Here is a 22,357-nt window from a genome sequence, read left to right as displayed (position 1 = left end):
CATACTCAGTATTGATTACGTTTTATAACATTAATGTAAGAGGAGTCTGATAGTCTGTGCTTCTATTTATAAATCAATACCCGAGACATTTATTTCATGACCGTTCATCATACTCACTGCTATTGGGAGGGGGGTCTCGACACTCGCCCTCCTCTATGGTCACATCGTCTATGGCAATATCCCCCTCGATTCCAGAGCCACGGACCCCCTCCAGAACCATCTGACACAGAGACAGAGAATATGATCTGGTTACATCACCTCTTTTTAAACTTAAAACTTATTTTTACAAACCACATTTTTCAGTCTAATAATAAGTGCAGTGCATTGCTAAGCGAGTGGGTCCAGTAAAAGCCTGTTTAAAACAGTATACAGATTTTGTGGAAGATGATATATATATATATATATATATATATATATATATATATATATATATATATATATATATATATATACATTCATACATTTTTCAGTCATGCTCAGATATTCAGCACTCCTGCAGCTCCTAACTGCACCCAGTAAAAATCTGGTTGTTGAATCGCTGGTGAAATTATGCGCATATACAATGGAATAAAACAATGGAACAATGGAAAAAAACAGATTTATTCTGTTTTTGCAATTTGTCATACTTACATTTTATTTATTTTTTTTTAAATGATCAAACTAACTTTAATAACAGACAAATAAAACCTGAGTAAATTTAAAAAGCACTTTTTAAATGACAATTTCGATTTAATTTATTAAAAGAACACGGATTGACATGATAAAGAAAACAATAACTACATTTAATCATTTTAAAATATCAGTAAATAAAAGATTTAAAAAATAGTTACAAATATAATATTAATAATAAAAATATTAATAATAATAATAATAATAATAATACGTATTAAAAAATAAAAATGAAGATTAAATGATACAATTTATGATTAAATTAAGCTAAAACTAACTTACACAGTACAATAAAAATACAAATAATAAATGAATAAAATAAATTATAACAATACAACAAATATATTGTAATAATAGTGGTAAAAGAAACTAATCAAAATAAGTTAAAAAGCAATAATACAAAACTATTAAAAAACAAATAAATCTAATAATAGAAATAAAAATATGTACTACATATGTTTATATAGTTTGTATTATGTATTAGTGTAGTGTATTGCATTGTATTTTTTTTATGCATTATTATATCTACATGTATCTACAAGGTTCATACACTTTTTAACCAATAAATGTCCATGATTTTTTTCATGACTTTTCCATGCTGTCAAGGTTTTTTTTTAAAACATCAGTGCAGACACGGACAATAAAACCAACAATCAACTAAAACTATAATTAAAATTGATTATAGTAGGTCTAAAATGAATCTGGCGCACAATCTTTAATAATAAAATGTGTGTCTATTGTGTAGTTAGGGCTAAATTACTGAGTTAACTCTGAGCTGACGTATTTTTTTGGCTTGAAATAGATTTTCTCCATCTATAAACAGAAACACAAAGATTTGTAAATAGAGCAAATTTCCATGACTTTTCCAAAACTTTCAGGGTATTTTCATTTTTCCAAAACTTATCCAGACCTGGAAATTGCTATTTTCAAATTACATTATTTTTTTTTAGGTTTTTCATGACCGTATGAACCCTGTATCTAGTAATAATAGTGATACACTGTAAACTCAGAAGTTGTTTGAACTCAAATAAATTAAGTCTGTTTTACATACAAATGGAGATTTCTAAACAATACTCAACTATTTTGAGTTAGTTGAACATTTGTGAGCACATATACTGTACTATTCAAACTGAGACCTTTGAGTTGAACCAACTGTGCTCTCAGTACTTTTAATTCTTTACTGTTTTCTTTCATCTACTTTTCTATGAGTATTTAAAAAATAGTTGAATGAAATTAGAAAGAAGACTAAAAACAAGTTCAGGAAAATATTAATTTTAAATATATATGCATATGTATTTTTTTTAAGTTCACTGTACTTAAAAAAATTATATTACATGAACTTAAATGTATTAGGTAATTAGTTACAACAAAAGTTTTGCATTTAGTCGACTTATCGGGTTTTACACAAAAAAAAACAACAACTTACATTTACAGGCTATTTAAAGTAGAAACAACTCAAGTAAACTGTGTAGATTTAACTATGATTTGAGTACACTTAAATAGCGAGCATAAAGTGAACTTAACTTGAAAATACCAGTTATAATTGCTAAACTTTTTCAAGGCAACCGGTTTCCTCTTTTTTATTTAAGTAAGATGAACTTATCACATTTTACAGTGTAGTAATAAACATTAATTCTAGGATTCCATGTTTTTTTTTTTTTTTATTACCGATTCCCACTATGGAGACAAATTACAGGCATAACCTCCAGCAACACAGAAAGCTTTCAGAATACTGTATATAACCCAATAAAATACAGGCAGCAGCGAGCAGTGTGTGTGTGTGTATATGTGTGTGTGTGTGTGTGTGTGTATGTGTGTGTGTGCTTTTTCTCACCTGGAATGAGGAAGTGGGGTGGATGTTGACTCTGGCTTGCCTCCAGCGGTCCCCCTGGTTTCCACTGAGGGTCCACACAGAGCTGTCCTGACCTGTCTGACTCTTCTGCCTCAAGTACACATTCAGGGCACCTTTTGATTGAAGGAACAACAAAACAGTATAAAACACTATCAGAGCTGCTAATGCTAATGGTCCTCACTTATTCCTGTTCCAGGTATGCTTTGCTAGGAGTGCTTTGATATTCCAGCCATGCTTTTATTATAGTGTTCTTTTTCCTTGCAAAAGAGAAGACAGTGAGTCGAACACTTAAGACACAGAGAAGAATAGTGCAGTCATGCTGGGATAAGTGGCCCTAGAGAAAAACATGCTTCAAGCAGGAATGGAACATGAAAAAGAAAAAAAGAAAAAAACAGGAAAAGCTCTCTCGTTTCTCTCTCTCTTTTTTTTTTTTTTTGCTTTGCCATCCAAATGCATGCTTTTTGCAGCCCCTCTTTGTGCAGGCTATCACTCAGTGAGGTGATTCTGCTTTTGTTTCCTATGTGTTTTTTTTGTGGACATAAGGTAAAAAAATGTTAGCATAAAAATTATGGGAGATGGGAGTGGCTACTCGATTTACACCCTGCCATCACCTCCAAAAATGTGATAAATATTATAACCTTCCAAATGAATGCTATTTGCAGCAATTCTTTATGCAGGCTATCACTCAATGAGCCTGAAATTTGAGCACGGTGATTCTGCTTTAGTTTCCTATGGTTTTTTGCTCCATTTTTTTCCGAAATTTGTGGACGTAAGGTAAAAAAAAAATGTCAGCATAAAGATGACAGGAGATGGGAGTGGCTACTCGATTTACACCCTGCCATCACCTCCAAAAATGTGATTAAAAATATAGGCTATAGCCTATGCTGCATAATCACAAACTTAAAGCCTAAAGCTGCGAGAAATGCTGCGTTTCTGAACGTTAAAAAGATAAAAAAAAAAAAACAGGAAAAGCTCTCTTGTTTTTTTTTTTTTTTTTGCTTTGCCATCAACAAAAATAATGCATGCTATTTGCAGCAATACTTTATGCAGATTATCACCGCATGGTGATTCTGTTTTTGTTTCCTATTTTTTTTTGCTGGATTTTTTGGAAATTTGTGGACGTAAGGTAAAAAAATGTCAGCATAAAAATGACGGGAGATGGGAGTGGCTACTCGATTTACACCCTACCATCACCTTCAAAAATGTGATTAAAAATATTATAACCTTCTCTTGTATAAATAATGTGGTAACTGTTAGTTGGAAAATTAGAAGCTACATGCTCATAACTTGTGCGTAAGATATAGGCTACGCTACATAATCAACAACCTTAAAGCCTAAATCTGCAAAAAATGCTGCGTTTCTGTACATTAAAAAGAAAGGAAAAGCGGTACCACTTTAAAATAAGACTACCTTTATAAAGGGTTTATAAATGATTTACAATTAGTTTATTAATGGTTACTAATTAGGTTATAAATGCCTTAAAATCATTAATAATCAGTTATAACACATACATAGAAAGGGCAACAATGACCTGTTGTTTGTCAAATAGTGAACCCACAGCCATCTATATTGTTGCCCTTTCTACGTATGTGTTATAACTGATTATTAATGATTTTTAAGGCATTTACAACCTAATTAGTAACCATTAATAAACTAATTGTAAACCATTTATAAACCCTTAACGTGGTACCGAAAAAAGCTTTTTGCTTTTTTTTGCTTCTCTTTTTATTTGTAGCAATTCTTTTTGCAGGCTATCACTCAATAAGCCTGAAATTTGAGCATGATGATTTTGCTTTTTTTCTATGTTTTTTTGCTGATTTTTTTATCTAGATAGAAGATCCCGCTTGGTTTTGGGTTCTTGAGATCTTCAGAGCCACTGCTGGAAAAGGCCAGGGAGGACAGACCCTAGTGAGGCTGAATTAGCCTGACACGTCCAATTCTGAGGGCAGACAGCTTTGCGAACCAGAAAATTGCAGTTACAAGCTTGTCTGTGAGGCCAGGGAGGCCAACACAATCCCTGAAGTGCAAGAGCATGTCCAGCATGAGCAGAGCATGAAAAAGACCTCAGTGTATCTGGACATCTGGAATTGGGGTGCGGGGAACAGTGATATACAGTGTTTTAAATTATTGCTGCAGATTCAGCACAGGATCAGTCCCTGTCTTAGGCCTATTTATTTTATTAGGAAGTATTTTTACTACAGGACAACAGAAAAAAAAATACAGTGGCTTGAAAAGTATTTATACCTCTTTACTTTTTAACATGTTGTCAAAAACTTAAAGGTCAGCTAAAATCCACTTTTTTTTGTTCTTTGTGAAATAGAAAAGGTCTCTCAAATGTGTATATGCATGCTGCATATCGTCGCTGTCCAATGAAAAACACTTCTCTCTATTTTTGTCAATTTTTAGTTTACTACATAATTTGAACAGACAAACTGTCCCTCACACTGTGCCAAAATTTCTTGATGAACAGACCAATAGAAACTCTTCAAAATGACCTGAAATAAACTCTTCTTACATTGACTTCCATTGAAAGTTTAGAAGGTTTTTTCTCTCTCCTGTAAAGTTGCTGCTAAAAAATGTTAGATGGGAGCGGCTACTCGATTTACACACTGCCATATCCTTCAAAAATGTGATTAAAAAACAATTTTATAACCTCCTGTTGTAGTAATAATGTACAAACTGTTAGTCAGAAAATTAGAAGCTACATATTCATAACTTGTACGTAGGTTATAGGCAACCCTGCCTAAAGCTGTGAGAAATGCTGCGTCTCTGAGGAGTCCTTTAACTTGTCTTCTATAGAGATTTGAGGTTTATCATCTGAGGTTCACCACAGACTTGAAAAGGCTCGAGGTATCTGTGCCATGTGGAACTACACTGAACCTAACGCCTCCGTGCACTGCTCTGTACTTCAGGAAAGCCGCAAAAACTCCTTTTCCACGCTATTTGATGAAATATTTACCCACATTTCCATTCACACGGGATTGGTTTAACCTGAGGTCATGTTTACGGCTCGTTTTACAGAAGGTATAAAGCTTCAGAATCTTTACTGACGCAAGACGGCGCAATCTGGTAAAAAAAAAATGTATTGGCATGAAACACTCTGGTAGGAGTATGGGCATTTATACCAGAGTCCAAACCAAGGTTTATGGTCCGTATTTTTTGGACTATAAGGTACAGTTAAAATCCTTTAATTTTCCCAAAAATCATCAGTGCGCCTTACGTATGAATTTTTCCCATTAGGTTGTAAGGAGCAGTAAAGCTACGCCGATGAATTACAGAGTATAAGGGAGTTAACACTGCTAACTGTGACTGGGTAGCGCTGCTAACCGTGGCTGGCTATGCTGCTAACCGGTGCTGGCTAGCGCTGCTAACCGTGGCTGGCTTTGCTGCTAACCACGGCTAAGTAGTGCTGCTATCCGGGGCTGGCTATGCTGCTAACTGTGACTAGCTAGTGCTGCTAACCGTGTCTCAGTAGCACTGCTAACCAGGGCTGAGTAGCACGACTAATTGGGGCTGAGTAGCACTGCTAACCATGGCTGGCTAGTGCTGCTAACCGTGGCTGAGTAGCACTGCTAAGTGTGTCTGAGTAGCATTACTAAACAGGACTGAGTAGCAATGCTAACTATGGCTGAGTAGCACTGCTAACCGTGTCTGAGTAGCACTGCTAACTGTGTCTGAGTAGCACTACTAAACGGGGCTGAGTAGCAATGCTAACTATGGCTGAGTAGCACTGCTAACCACGGCTGGCTAGTGCTGCTAACCGTAGCTAAATAGCACTGCTAACTGGGGCTGGCTAATGCTACTAACCGTGGCTGACTAGTGCTGCTAACCGGGGATAAGTAGCACTGCTAACTGGGGCTGTCTAACACTGCTAACCGAGGCTGGCTATGCTGCTAACTGTGACTAGCTAGTGCTGCTAGCCACAGCTGGCTATGCTGCTAAGAGCTAGCGCTTAGCGCAGTTAGCGGCTAATGCTAATACTGCTCCAGCAGTGCTAGCCGGGGTTAGCAGCAGGAAACAGGCCGATAATACTCACCTCTAAACGACAAAAGAGCTAGCGCTTAGCACAGTTAGCGGCTAATGCTAATACTGCCCCAGTCTTAAAATTGGAGAAACCTCACAGGAGCTCCTGTATAACGCTGTAGTTCAGTGGAGTGGCTTCACTGCTCCTTAATACCTGACTGATAGAATTCATACATAAGTTTCACCGGATTATAAGGAGCACTGACGATTTTTGTTTGCACTATAAGGATTTTAAGTGCGCCTTATAGTGCGAAAAATACAGCAAATCTCCAATTATTCACAGAAGTGTTTTGGGCGTAACATGAAATTTACCTAGCAGCTCTGACTCTGACTTTGGCAGATTGCTATTTTAATGGTGAAGTGCTTCTGCGTTTCTCAGTAGCAGAAACTGACCTGCTTGTTCACGCTGGGAAGGGGTGCTAGCGGTTAATTTTCACGAGCAGCAATCTTATTTTATTCTGTATTCTGTTTATTGTTGTTGTAAAAGTTGGGTTTGTGCACTGCTGGGCGTCCATGTGTGTGTAATGAGTGGGGGTGTACGAACACTGGGTCAGCAACACACCAGAAATGTACCTGAACACAACAGAGTTACAGACCACCAGGCATAATGGTGTAAAAATATTCATAGGCTCCATTGCTATTTCAGTGGTGCAGGTGGAAGGTGTGAAAGTAGATGGTTGGTGGGGTGTAAGATAGCAATGAGCATTGCTATTTTTTTTTTTTTGCAAAAAATTTTACTTTTTACTTAAAACCCAAATTTATATTAATCAGCAAACACATACAGTAACAGTCCGTTATTTATACCTTACCTATGTGTTTCCCGTACATGTGGTAGTAGAAGCTAAGGCAGTAGGTTGGATTAGTGGCCACATTCCCGTAGGGATTTTTTGGAGCAACGTTGAACAATGGAGTCAACAGTCGAGCCTTGTCTCCTTCCTGACGAGGTCTTGAAGTTTCTATGTACATGTAATAACCTACACAAAGCAAACAAACAAACAATCCAGGGTTTATCAGGTGTCTCTTAAAAATTACAGTCTTATTCTAATATGAATAATTAATACAGGCAATTTTTTTGTACTGAAGAATTTGATCACTTCTTGCCGTCTAACACTAATAACACTATTTAGTTTTAAAATGAATAAATGAGGGCTCCGAGGGGTCAAGCGGGTTAAGCGCTGCCACTATGATCGGGAGATCGCCGGCTCATTTAAGGGAACAGCAATGTTATTTTATTTGGTATTCTGTTCATTGTTCAGGTAAAAGTTGGTTTTGTGCACTGCTGCCTCTCGGGGAAAATGCGTTCAGATCAGTCAGTGGAGCACCTGTGTTGTTTTCCATTAACATTACTAACATTAATCAAGCTAACGTTAGCTGGCTAAGTGTTGGGGAGATACTGTTCTCTGTCCTCTTCATTAAAAGTAAGTTACATGTTATGTAACTACAGACTTTAATAAAAAAAAAACTTCATTTTCTTAGACAAACAATCATTTCAATCAAGGGAGGTCTCTCCTTGAAAAAACATAAGAAAACAATGTGAATGAATGTGAATGTTTCCTATAATATAAATATATTAGTAATTTTTAGTTTAATATAGGTTTGTAAAACTATCAAAATACACTGCAAAATATGTCTAAATTGGGTTCTAAATGTTTAGCTGTCCTCACCAGTAGGAAGTACAAATGGAGGATATGGCAAAAAAAAATCATTGTGACTAATCGACTAATCTAACAAATAATCAGCAGATTAGGCAACTAATAAAATAGTCATTAGTTGCAGCCCTAGACGGAGTGTAAGATAGCAATAAGCATTGCGACGTGCTTTGCACAGGGTGTAAGATAGAACCCGTAGTCTGCAAAACCTCTTTTACCTCTTTTACTGACACTTAATTTCCATCCACATAGTGTGTCTACAATAACAATTAATTGCAGCAGCATGATTTCATCACAGTACACTGCATTTGATTAACTAAATCTACAATCTACTTTAGCTTTAAAAAAGACTCAGGTTTTTCTTTTGCAACTGGCTGACAGACTACAGTTGACCTAAATTGCTATTGACTCTCTATTCACTGATGACATGATGTCTCGAATAAAAGCAGAACACAGATATACGTTCAAGAAAGCAAATTACTGTAAGATACTGATCATTTCTTCTTTCTTATTTTCTGATTCTATAGAATATATAAACTGAATGGTCAGATCCAGTAATACAAGTTTGCTGCACTCCTGCTCTGGATCCATTGGGGCAGCTGCTGCTGAACCTAATCATATTATACTTGTGTAAAGCCTACACATCTGGTACAGCACTATTTACTCAGGATCAGTGCAGAAATCTCCAGATGTCTAAGATGTTTTCTAGATTTATTGCTCTTTTTATTGCTTTATTACTTTATGACTTGTGTGTATGTGTGTTTACCTTGCTTGGATCCACTGCGGTCACTGCTGGGTCCGGTGTTGGGAGTGTACTTGGTGTCCCTGGTGGCGGCGCTGTGTCTCGTCCAGTCAAATTCCTCGGCCTTGTCTTGGGTGAACATACATATGGCTTCTTCCTCAAAGTTGCAATGGAATTTACCTATGGCAAGGATACATTCTTAATTTATTATTTTGTTATAACATAATCAACATAATCTGTTGAGTTAATGGAACATACAAAACCAGTTAAATGTTTGAACTAGGGCTGCTCGATATTGAAAAAAATTGACATTTCATTGTTTTTGTTTTTGACAAAACCCTCCACCCCCACCCATGCGCTGTCTCACTTTAGAGATCCGGACCAACCGAGAGCTGAGGAAAACAGCTAAACTAAGCTAAATGACCTTTTAAAGGGTAAAAGAAAGCATTTTTCTGTTATCAAAAGTGTGATTTCAGCTGTAACTGGAAATATCAGTGCAAAACTGTGATGAAATGAGGTGCACAGCTTTCGACAGGCTGTCAGCTGCTGCGTTTATAAGCACGTGCCCAACCATGTGGAGGCCATGCGGTTAACTCGTGTTTATGCCTGCTCCCCCTCCCCCTCCTGCTTCTCGGGCAGCAGCAGGCTGTCACTTACACAGACACAGGGACAGCTCTGTGTATCTACTTCTTGTGTCAAGAATCAAAACATTGCAACAATGACGTGTTTGATTCAATTGCCTTAGGTGACATTGTACGTCCTGCGATGTGACTATTGTGCATGTGCACATTGCGATGACGATGCTTAAACGGCATATGGTGCAGCCCTAGTTTGGACACACCTTAAAATCAGGGTGTTTTTTTTTTCATTATTTTAAAAAAAATATATAAACCAAGCTTCTGCATTGTAGATTATGACAAAAGTCATCCAAACTATGAAGAAAAATACATAGAACTATTTAGTAAATAAAAAAGTGTCGAACAATTTAAAATATGCTTGAAAACCCTCCAATGTGGTGAAATTAAAACCAATTCTGTAAAGAAGAGTGGACCAAAATTCTTTCACAGAGATGTGAAAAAGTAAGTTACCGCATTTTACACACTATAAGGCGCACCGGATTATAAAGCACACTATCAATAAACATCTATTTTCATACATTAGGCACACTGGATTATAAGGCGCATTATGCAACACTAGTAAGGAGCAGAGGTGTCACCCTGTTTTCCTTCTAATTTAACAGATCTTCCCACGAGGGACCTGTAAAGCAACGCTAAGCTACGTTAACAAAACTGTAATTCTTTAAAAAACATTATCTCTTAAAGTCAAACGTGTGCTGTTTGTAATACTACACTTACTTTCTCTCTTAAAAAATGTTTATTTAGGTGAGTAAAGCGCTTCTGTTTACTTCCACTAAGGCTGGGTGTAGCAGCATTAGCATTATCAGGAGGAACGCTAAGTGTTCTGGTAAGTCAGGGTGACATTAGCTAGCAGTTCGTCCCACGTAGCTTGTTTTAAGACAGTAAACTTGCAGAGTACAGGCAATTATACTCCCTCTGAATGGTGAAAGAGCTAGCACTTAGCGCGGTAAGCGGGTAATGCTAATGCTGCTTCACCAGTGCTTTCCAGGGTTAGCAGCAGGCTACAGTCCAATAATACTCACCTCTGAACAAAAGGCAAAAGAGCTAGCACTTAGCGCGGTTAGCAGCTAATGCTAATACTGCTGGAGAACTGAATTAAAACTCCTGTATAATGCTGTACTTCAGTGGAGTGGCTTAACTGCTCCTTAATACCTGACTGGTAAAATTCATACATAAGACACACAGATTTTAAGATGCACTGATGCTTTTTGGGAAGATTAAAGGATTTTAAATGTGCGTTATAGTGCGGAAATACAGTTTGGAGATTGTCTGGTTGTAGCTGGAAAGCCTGATCATTACAGAAGACCAGATATTGATCACTGGAGAGGAGAATGACGACACAAATACTCTCTGCTACTCTGTGTTTCTCATCAACAAGAAAAAAACAGTGCCCACTACAGCATCAGCACTGCTTTATAGCACCTATTTTTCTTAATAACATGTCAAATTTCAGAGATAAAAACATGTTTAAGGTATGATTAAACTGGGTTAGAGACGGCAAGACAGGTTTAAAAGATACTTACTCCAGTGAGGGTTTACAGGAGCTGTAAATCAGAAGAAAAAAAGAGTTTAGGAACGATGAGATTGGAGCTGTGGGTGGGCTACAGTCAATAGCTCATTATTACTCTATAATAAAAGATAGTGTGGGAAATATAGGACAATGTTGTTTGTGCCCAGAGTGTAATTTGAAAAAGAGAATGGTTTAAGGATCATTGCCTTTTATCACACAGCAAAATAGAGTGGGAGAAGATTGGGGGAGAGTGGAGGAGCTGATGAACAACAGAAAGAAGAGTGGGGATTGGGTAGAGCAGAGAGTGCAAGAGTGAGACGGAGATAAGAAGGTTGGTGGAGAAGAGAAGAGCTGAGGGTCTGTTCGGGTGAACAGTGATCAGACCTAAATCTCTTAATTTAATTTAAAAGCTGTGAATCTGGAGGTTTGCTAAAAGAGTATGTTGCACAAAATATATACAGCTCTGGAAAAACAATAAGAGACCACTTAAAATGACGAATTTATTTGATTTTACTAAATTGAAAACCTCTGGAATATAATCAAGAGGAAAATGAATGATCACAAGCCATCAAACCAAGCTAAAATGCTATATTTGTATTTTTGCAGCAGGAATAAAGCAGCATACAGTTATCCAAAAGCAGTGTGTAAAACTGGTGGAGGAGAACATGATGCCAAGATGCATGATGAAAACTGTGATTAAAAACCACCAGGGTTATTCCACCAAATATTGATTTCTGAACTCTTAAAACTCCTAAAACTTTATAAATATGAACTTGTTTTCTTTGCATTATTTGAGGTCTGAAAGCTCTGCAGCTTTTTTGTTATTTCAGTCATTTCTCATTTTCTGTAAATAAATGCTCTAAATGACAATATTTTTATTTGGAATTTGGGAGAAATGTTGTCTGTAGTTTATAAAATAAAACAACAATATTCATTTCACTCAACCAAAAACCTATAAATAGCAAAATCTGAGAAACTGATTCAGAAACTGAAGTGGTCTCTTAATTTTTTCCAGAACTATATATTCGTATTTTTATTATTATTTTATTTGTGTCAACTGGTGTTTAAGAGTCTTCTTTAAGCTTATGGCACATAGAACAGCTTGGACAGCTGGGAATCTGAATCTTAACATGTGGGAGCATCTCTAAAATGCTGAGCAGAGCTCTGAGCACCTGAATAAATACCTGAACAGATCTTTGCCTGGAGAAATTGCAATTGGAGAGTCACATGCTGTGATCAGACTCATATGATAAGATGACACTAGTGGTTCATTACATTGAAAAGGTACTTTATGTCAGTAATTCAGTTCAAAATGTGAAACTCATATATTATATAGATGTATTACACACAGAGTGATCTATTTTAAGCATTTATTTCTTTCATTGTTGATGATTATGAAGCTTACAGCCAATAAAAAACAAAAAATCTGTGTCTCAAAAAATCAGTATTTTATATAAGACCAATTGGTACTTTTGGCAGTGTGGGCAGTGTGCCAAGTCCTGTTGGAAAATGAAATCCACATCTCTATAAAAGCTGTCAGTAGCAGAGGGAAGCTGTAAGATATGAAGTGCTGTAAGATTTTGTGGGAAAACAAAACTGCACTGACTTTAGACTTGATAATAAAACACAGTGGATCAACACCAGCAGATGACAGACATGACTCTCCAAACCATCACTGATTGGTGGGAACTTCACACTAGACCTCGAGCAGATTGGACTGTGTGTTTCTCCACTCTTCCTCCAGACTCTGCTCCCTTGATTTACTTTAAATGAAATGTAAAATTAACTGATGATCAGTGATGGTTTGGTGGGACATGTGCAACATCTGCTGGTGTTTACCAGTGTAAAATCATCATTAAAACAGTGTAAGTTGGTGCACCATTAGCAAATTCACTGTGTATCTATATATATATATATATATATATATATATATATATATATATATATATATATATATATATATATATTTAAGACAAGACGACCATATTCACCAAACTTGTGTTGGACACAGACGGAATGTGGCTTTCCATGCAGTGAACACACACAGAAACACACACACAGTGATATAGTGAGCACACATGCCCAGAGTGGTGAGGGTTAAGGGCCTTGCTGTCCTTAATAACTCAGCGTTCTACACTGACTTGCAAAAGTATTTATACCCTTGATCTTTTTCACATTTTGTCTCATTATAACCACAAAACTAAATGTAGATTTGAAGTGATAGACCAACACATAATTGTGAATAAAACATGCAAAAGTATTTATATACTAAGTATTTATCAATACTTAGTAGATCCACCTTTCACTGTAATTACAGCTGAACTAGAGATGTTTGTTTTGTAAAGAAGAATAAGCCAAAATACCTTCAACCAGAAGATTCAACTAGACTCTCATTAGAATCTATAGGAAGCGTTTAGAGGCTGTTATTTCTGCAAAAGGAGGATCTACTAAATATTGATGATTTTTCTATTGGAAAGCCCAAATTTATGCACCTGCCTAATTTAGTTTAAAGAATTATTGAACACTTTCTGTAAATCCTATAAACTTAATTTCCCTTCTCAAATATCACTGTGTTCATCTGCTATATGATAAATGTAACTGAAATTGCTGATCTGAAAAAATAATGATTTATAAAGGAAAATCATAAAAATGTTCAGGGGTGCCCAAACTCACCTTCCCCACTTTCATACCACTGACACTGACATGGATTTTAATTTGATTAAAATATTCGTTTCACTTCACAAGTATGTGCTACTGTGTGTTAGTCTATCACTTAAAATCTCAACAAAACAGTGGTTGTAAGGTGACAAAATGTGAAAAAGCAAAAAGGGTATGAATACTTTTGCAAGTCAGTCTAAACACTGAGCCATCACTTTCAATCCACTGTCTATTCAACTCAATGCATATTTATAGATGGACAAATGGATAGAAGGATGGATGCTTAGATGAATGAAATGAACTCGGCAATATGAATATGGCAACCTGATATTTCATATAGTTCTAGCCTTTTTTATTGTCAGTTTTATTGTTAAACTAACTTTAGACCAAACAGACAAAGCAAGATACACTACCACTAAAAAAAACTCTCCTGTTTCCACCAGAACTGTCCGTCACCACAAAAAAATTATTGTGGTCTAAAACCATCATTTTCATTGACCTAATAACCTAATAAATTTAATAAAGGTCTGTTTCTCTGTTTGTAGAGAAGCAGAAACTCAACACAACAGAGGATCTGGCCGCTGTGTGTCAAACAGCTCAAGCTGCTTCTGGTTCCAGCTTTTCCAATGTGCTTTAAAAAGTTCTTAAAATGCTTCATTTTAATTGTTCATCACATCTTTTCCCCGTCCGTGTCACAATCAAGCGTCTAATTACACATCAGAGGTTACAATTCCCCATCTGTAAACCACCCAGCTGTTTCTAAATGGAGTAAGGAGGAGAAGACTGCCTGGCTGAGCCAAACAGATGTTGCATATTTGGAAACATGCGCTACATTACCACATACTCTAATTGATAAGCTCCCTCTCTCTCTCTCTCTCTCTCTCTCTTTCTTCATTTTCCCCTCATTCACAACCTCGCTCCCCCTCTCTGCCTTAAATGCGATCTCGTTCTCTTGCCGGATGTGGGGGAGCAATTACTGTATATGAGTATGTGAGTTATGCAGAAGCACTAAGGTAACATCGTTAAATACAGAGTTAGAACAGTACCAGTGCTTGCGTGTGTATATATATATATATATATATATATATATATATAGATATATATATATATATATATATATACATATATATATATAGTTGCACACCGACATTATACTGCACTCACAAAGAATGAAGAATTTTATTCACCCATATACTCAATTATGACTATGTAAATCATTCTGCCACTTTCTTATGCAACACAATAGGTTGCTGTAGGAGTTATAGGAGTATAAATATGAAAATTAGAGGTGCAAATGTGTAGAATGATCAAGGACAGCACTAAAGGATACACAGGATAGGGCTGCAACTAATGATTATTTTGGTAGCCGATTAATCGTTTAGTCAGCGATTATTTATGCGATGTCCCTAATCTCCAAAAACGATAGAAACAGCTTCTGTCCCCAGCACTTTTTTTAATGCAGTATTAGTAGAATATAGTAGAAAATAACAATTAGTAGACAATGATATTTGTTGTTTACAAATTCCAATAATCGACATCGTCGATTATATCGACTAATAGTTGCAGCCCTAACACAGGATAAAGTGTTATCAGCACCTAGGAGGTGTCGGCACGTAGGCGTAATACTACACACTGCATTCGGGGTACTGCACAGAGTTTACTGTGGCTGGGCATGCTCACCCACATGCCAGAACAATAACCAGCCAGGATAGGCTAAGCTAAGTTAATGCTAAGCTAAAGCAAGCAAAGCTAACCTAACCACAGTCCAGCAGGCGCAGGACTAACCAACTAACCAACACCACCTAGGAAAAGAGGCTAAAATGAACATGTGTCGCATAGGCCGGATGTCACTCCCTGAGACACAAGAAGAAAGTAAAAATGCACTGTTGTGTTTGGGGTATAAGACAAGCCTGTGATTAGGGCAGAGCATAGCAAACCTAGTTTTAGCCTGTTAGCCTATTAGCTTGTTAGCTCGCTAGCCTGTTGTTATTTTGGTGTGGTTGAGGCCAACATTTACTGGGTCACTGCATCACTGGATGTAACACTAGTAGAAACATTATTACTTTCTATTTATTAGTAAAAATATTAGTAATAAATAAGAACTGCTGCTTTTTTTTCCAGAATATTACCCTCTGTGTAACTCTGTGCCCTATCCAGGCTACTGGAGGTTTTTGGTAAATAACAACATTTAGTTTTATTATTTTTTTTTATTTAACATATTATATTACATTTGTTAGGTGATACATTTTAATTAATAATTTAAATTATTTAAATTATTTAAAATTGCCCTATTCAGGCTACTGGAGGTACTTGCTGAATAATGAAATCCTGTTTCAGTTTAAATTGATTCTTTGTTTAATTATTTATTTCTTTAATCAATTTTAATGAATTTTAGTGACAAATGACACTTTTGCTGTCTTTCAGATGAAACACACACTTAACATTTGGTTAGGAATAAGTGTATTTTGTTTGTATTAACAAACATTTAGAATACAAGCACTTTAACACTACTACAATACAAGAATACAAGAAACACTACTATTGTTTTTTTAATAGTAGAAAATAATAATAAATAAGGAACTGCTGTTTTTTTCAGAATATTACCCTCTGTGTAACTCTGTGCCCTATCCAGGCTACTGGAGGTTTTTGGAAAATAACAACACTTTTTTTATTTAATATATGATATTTGTCATAACATTTGTTAGGTAATACATTTAAATATATAACAATTTTAATGAGTTTGAATTAGTCAGCGGGCATATGTCAATAAAAAAAAAACTAAAAAAAAAAAAGCTTTCCTCATAATGCAAAGATTTTTTTTTTTTTTTTTATCAAAAAGACAAACAAACAAACAAAAAAACTAAATTATTAACAAGTGCCCTATTCAGGCTACTGGAGGTAATCCAGGGAATTATAAATATAATTCACATATCTTTTAACAAATAATTTACAAGCTTATTTAGTTTGCTGGTGTTTTGTGAATGCGGCTCTCAGAACGCAGAGACGAGTTAGTGTCTGTTCTGTTTTGAGAAATATACTGTAACAGCAGAGAGACAGGAAGCAGGAAAACATGTGTATCTGTGCACTTCTCACCTACATCAACCTGTTGAAGTTCAGATGGGACCAAAATAGCCTTTGAAACGGAGGCCTCCCCAAGACGAAGCAGCACAGCGAAAAAAGTCAATAGAAAAATCGATAGTACTGCACTGTACAAAAACTGTATACGCACGCCAGGGAAACGGGAGCACAGCCTGTGACTCCTCACACACTATCAAAGCCTCTAAGCTTTCGGCTGCACACAGAGGTCTCTCTCACTCAAGACTTAAAGTGTTTTGATCGTCTCCATCTGGACCTTGGAATTCTCAGAATGGTAGGAAAACAGTTCTGTAGTTTTATGTCCATTTCCCGCTGTTTTAGTCTGTATTTTACTCTTCACTGGTTTGTGAGTCACACTAGTCAAACTGTCTGATTCTGTATCAGCATTATACACACTCAAATATACGCAAGCAAAAATAAAATTACTTCAATTTGAATTTGAAAGCAATTAAGTTTCTACGTTTTTAAGTAATGGGGAATGAAAACTTGAGTTATCATAAATTAAAACATCAAGTAATTACAACTAAAGGGGAAGTTGATTTATTTGTAAGTTAGCCCAGGGGGGGAATCACTACACACTGATGGTGAGTGTTAGTCAGAAACTCTTGGACACACCCAGTATGCAAATAGATTGTGACAGAAGCAGAGGTGGAAAAAGTACTAAAAAAATTGTAATTAAGTAACGCACCAATTTATTTATTTATTTTTAATTCAGACAATTGTTTTTTTCCCAGCATTTTATTCTTTACACGGTAACGGGGAGTTTTATAATGTAGCGAAGTTAATTACTTGTGTCAAAATCTACTTGAGCAAAAGTAAAATTACCTATTCTAAAAACTACTTGAACTAAAAATGACAAACTACTCATAAAATCTACTCAATTACAGTAACGTGAGTAAATGTAATTAGTTACTTTCCACCTCTAGAAAGAAGCCAATGGAAAAGAAGCTGCCCATGGCAACAGACTAAACTGTTTTAGACTGTGTTTTAGACTGTATTTGACTCTTCACTAGTCAAACTGTCTGTTTCTGTATCGGCATTATACACACTCAAATATACGCAAGCAAATATAAAATTACTTCAATTTGAATTCGAAATCAATTAAGTTTCCACAGCAGAGTGGAAAAAAAGCCCAAGGCACTGGCATCACATCTGCACTACTCAACCAAAAGATTCCATATGTATTTTCCACTGTTTACTCCCAGTATTTAATTATAATCATAATCATAATTCCCAACACAGAAGCAGATCTGCTTCACCTACAGTCATATTGTATAAAACTTTAAAAAATAATGTCGTTAATGTTGTGACATTTTGTTGATTTTCTAGCTGACCTCATTCTTTCAGCACATACTGTTGCTGAACCTAAACCTGCTGAACCAGTCACACACATACAGTGGTGCTTCAAAGTTTGAGAACCTTCGAGAATTTTCTAAAGTTCTGCATAAACTTGATCCTAAACTTTACCACAAGTCTTGAAAGTATCAAAGACAAAAACTGTTTAAAAGTATCAAAAACTGCAATAAAACGTTTCCAGTTACTGTTAATTTTTTTCATTTTTTTCCCCATTTTCTGCACAATTTACACGGCCAATTACCCAAACCACTCACTAGGACTCCCCCTACCACTAGTGATGCCCCAACACACCAGGAGGGTGAAGACTAACACATGCTTCCTTTGATGCAGCATTACCAAGTAGCATCACAGCGCTAATGTTTGGAGGAAAGCACAGCAAATCGGTTCCTATACATCAGCTCACAGACGCAGCCTTGTGCTGATCGACATCACCCACTGGAGTGATGAGGGTAAAGAGCACCATCTACCCACCCAGAGAGAGCCAAGCCAATTGTGCTCTCTCGGAGCTCCGGCAGCCGATGGCAAGCTGCATGAACAGGATTCGAACTGGCGATCTCCTGATAATAGTGGCAATGCTAGCCTATTTGAGTTTTACCAAAGGAGGATGACAAGCATTCAAACAAACCACAAGATTTTTTTTAGACCTGCTATAATTTACAGCTTTTTGCTTTAGCTTTAGCGTGGGATAGCAAGGTGATCTTGTTTAGGTTTCAGCCTCATGGAAGCTGCATTTCCTTCCCCATAGAGCTTTACGCTTAAAGATTGCATTTTCACTCTCATTCTGTCAATAAAAAACCCTGCTGAAAGTATTGCGGATTACTGCTGAAGTCCTGTGTTGAACTGGAGGATAAGGAACGTGTGGAAAGTCAAGCTTTCTTATTCCATTTCCTCTGAGATTTATTTGAGCAGGAATGCTATTACTGAGGGAGTTTGACTTTCCGGATTTGGTGAATTATACACAGGAAAACTGGAAGTCAAGTTAAAAAAAAAAATCTTTTGTTGCAATTGATAACCTATGACTTATTTGTAGTTAAATCTTAATTAACGATTATATTTGCAGCAAACAAATTTTTAAATATCTAATCATAACTTATATATTTTATATACAACATTTACAAAAATATTTGTATTTGTGCATATTACATTCGTTTTAGTAAGCTTTAATTGAATACAAATACAAAAACAAAAAGTTTTAGTTTATTTTGGGCTTAAGATACTAAACATTGTATTTTGAAAAAAAGTGAGGTTAACTCACCATAAATCTATAATCCTATATAAATAAAAGGCAATATTAATCAGAATTTTTGATCTGGCAGAAATTTAGAAATGATAAAATTCAACATTCATGCAATTTATACAATATTATGTATTGAAGGGCCCTATTTTAGTGATCTATAGCACACAAGTGAATTGAACATCATGCCGCGTAATTTAGGTGGGTGTGTCACTGTGCCTTTGGTATTTTGAGGGCACAAAAAGAAAGTTTGCTTGTGTGGCTCAAAATACACAAAAGGCATAAACTTAAATTCTCTTAAATAATCATGAGTGATTTTGGGTGTAACATGAAATAAACCAATCAGTGTATCAGATGCCATTCGCTTTAAGAGGCAGGTGAGCTCTGACTTTGGCACGTTAGTATCTTAACAGTGCAGCACTTTTGCGTGTCTCAGCAGAGGACTGTAAAGGTGCGGCAGCAACATTACATACATAAAGAGCTGGAGCAGAAATGGTGCAGAAGTAGTGTGATCTGCATCTAGCCTGATTTGATATTTATGCTATAGTTGTTGAGAGTTTACACATCATCAGATTCATCAGATTTATCAGATTCCGCCCAAAACTGTGTTGAAAAAAGTGCACTATAGGACTCTTTGTATAGATTTTGTTCCTAATGTCATTTCCCCCCCTTACATTACTTTTACTTTTATACTTTAAGTAGTTTTAAAACCAGTACTTTTACACTTTTACTTGAGTAAAAAGCTTAAATTGATCATTTTTACACCTTTGTTTAAGACGTGCATTGATTGCTACACCAATACTGTTTATAAATTAACAGTATGGTCTGGATCATAGACTGTGTATAGCTGGATAGAGCATCGTCTCTTAAAAGTGAAGCCACCACAGGTCGGGCGCCCCCTGCTGTTCGGTTGCAGAAAGCTGTGTAACTCCACCCATTACCATAGGTTTCAATGGCAAAACAGAACAACTTTCAATCACGTTTTTTTAATATACTGTAATTCTACCTCCTTTATTTAAATGTAGCAGCTAGTGTAACCTCTGCTTATATTGTAATTTTTTTATATCTAGACATAATTCATTTTTAAACAGTTATTCAGCTCTATTCAAAAAGGTGTGGTTATTGTAAAAGGGCTGGGTTACACCTAGCCGGGGTGGGAGTGAGACCAATGACTGTATGGGCGGGACCATAGACTGTGTATAGCTCTGTGGAGGCAGCCCTCAGGGGCGGGGTTATTTAAATGAGTAGGCTGTCTCTCTCCACAGTCTTTCTTCCTCCTCTGGTCTCTACTGCGCTCTAGAGACTCGGGTTTCAGGATCGCCAACATGGCGGAAGATTTTGGCTTCATTTTCATTGACTGACTGCTTACTAACTGCATCAGTTAGCAGTATCACTGATCCTCTTAGCCCCTCTGTTCTATAGTAAAGGAACATCAGCACAAGCTGGCTGGAGGCTTTCCAAAGCCATTTCCAAACACTCAGCCATTCCCAAAACTCGTGTGCTGGGTAACCGCACCTTGAAACGATGCAACATGGCACCGTGCCTCCATTCTTCTCATTTGCTTCACCATTTGTCTTGCACAGGTTAAACGTGTACTGGCGCTGGGGTCACTGTAAATCTTATTTAGCCTTTGCTGCTCATCCTTTCCCCACAGGTTGTAAATGATCTGCTTTGAGAAATGCTTTCTGCCATCAATAAACTAAAACTGCAACAGAGGAACTGCAATAGCGCAATTCCTGAATAAACTGTATGTCCATAAACTGTACAATGAAATGTGAAAAGTATAAAACTGGGTGTTTATAGTTCAGAATTGACCTTTTTAAATCCAGATTAGTTACATTCGAATTATTTAGCATACAGAGTTGGAGGGGTAGGAATCACAGGGCACCTCATGAGTTTTAGGTCATATAATACATTTTTGTAGCATAATATTGGTTTTAATTTAATTGTAATAATGAAAAATCCTGTGTGGCATTTAGAGAACATAACAGATTTAATTTTTATGTAGTTTATAAGGGTCCTATTTAAGTGATCTGTAGTCCACCGGTCATTTTGCGCTTTGCGCTAATTGATTTAGGGGCGTGTCCTGTGTCTCCTGTATTATTGGTATCATGAGGTCGCAAAACATATGCCTTGTGCAGCTCGAAACAGGCAAAAAACATGAACTAATTATCTTAATTAATCATGGGTGTGGTTAATTTTGGGCGTAGAATGAAATAAATCAATCAGTGGGACCAAATAAACCATCAGCAGTATATTCCCATAGTTAGTAATATTGTGTTGTTGTTCAGTGTTTTATGGTTAAATTCTTCTTAACAAGCATAAAAAAGATGGCTAGTAGTTTGTCTCAGTAGCTAGATAGCTTATCTAACTTTCCCGTTCCACCTTAAATGGTGCAACATACGGCAGGAGCTGCAGCATTTAAGGCGGAAAAAATAAAAAATAAAAAACAAGAAGCTAATCAAAGCTAATTTCAGCTCCCCATCACAGAGAAATTAAGGAATGGACAAAAATAATTAATTTCTGCACCATTTCTCCCCTTTTCTGAAGACATACAATAAAATACGCCCTAATATTAACTAGTTAACCAGCAGCAGCTAGGTACCTTGGTGCTTGTTGAAGGGTTGTCCCAATTCTTAAAGGGAGGATTTCACCCCTTTCTCTTGTAGCTCTGTTCTAAGGAGTAGGGTTACACTCAAAAACAAGGGGTAGGGATAAGTGGTAGAACCAAGGGGTGAAATGGGATTGGGCCCTATTTTTTATTTGCAACTTAATGACTTGTTTCCACCTTTACCACCCAAATTGAACACTAATTTCAAGTGGGATCAAATGCTCTCTAAAAAGAAGCTAAAATCAATACTGCGATTTTGTGTTAAATGAACTCTGTTATTTTATATAAATACAAAAGCCCATATCAATTACAAATCTTG

The 22,357-nt window shown here is 36.4% G+C and overlaps 1 protein-coding gene across 2 annotated transcripts in view; it reads right to left on the bottom strand.

The window, feature by feature from the left end:
• mdga2a (MAM domain containing glycosylphosphatidylinositol anchor 2a) overlaps positions 1–22,357 on the bottom strand; it is a 224,100-nt gene that overhangs the window by 5,457 nt on the left and 196,286 nt on the right. Inside the window, exons 12-16 of one of the 2 annotated variants that reach the window (XM_022672621.2) lie at positions 11,097–11,117; positions 8,960–9,115; positions 7,354–7,518; positions 2,504–2,634; positions 118–220 (exon numbers count right to left, since the gene is read on the bottom strand). In XM_022672621.2, the coding sequence (XP_022528342.2) occupies positions 118–220; positions 2,504–2,634; positions 7,354–7,518; positions 8,960–9,115; positions 11,097–11,117 (576 nt within the window). The remainder of the gene's footprint in view (positions 1–117; positions 221–2,503; positions 2,635–7,353; positions 7,519–8,959; positions 9,116–11,096; positions 11,118–22,357) is intronic. The other variant, XM_049463507.1, reaches the window with a different exon arrangement.

This window comes from Astyanax mexicanus, chromosome 14 (assembly GCF_023375975.1).
Source record: "Astyanax mexicanus isolate ESR-SI-001 chromosome 14, AstMex3_surface, whole genome shotgun sequence".
NCBI lineage: Eukaryota > Metazoa > Chordata > Actinopteri > Characiformes > Acestrorhamphidae > Astyanax > Astyanax mexicanus.
The sequence above is the reverse complement of the archived record's forward strand: the minus strand, read 5'-3'. Positions and strand labels throughout refer to the sequence as shown.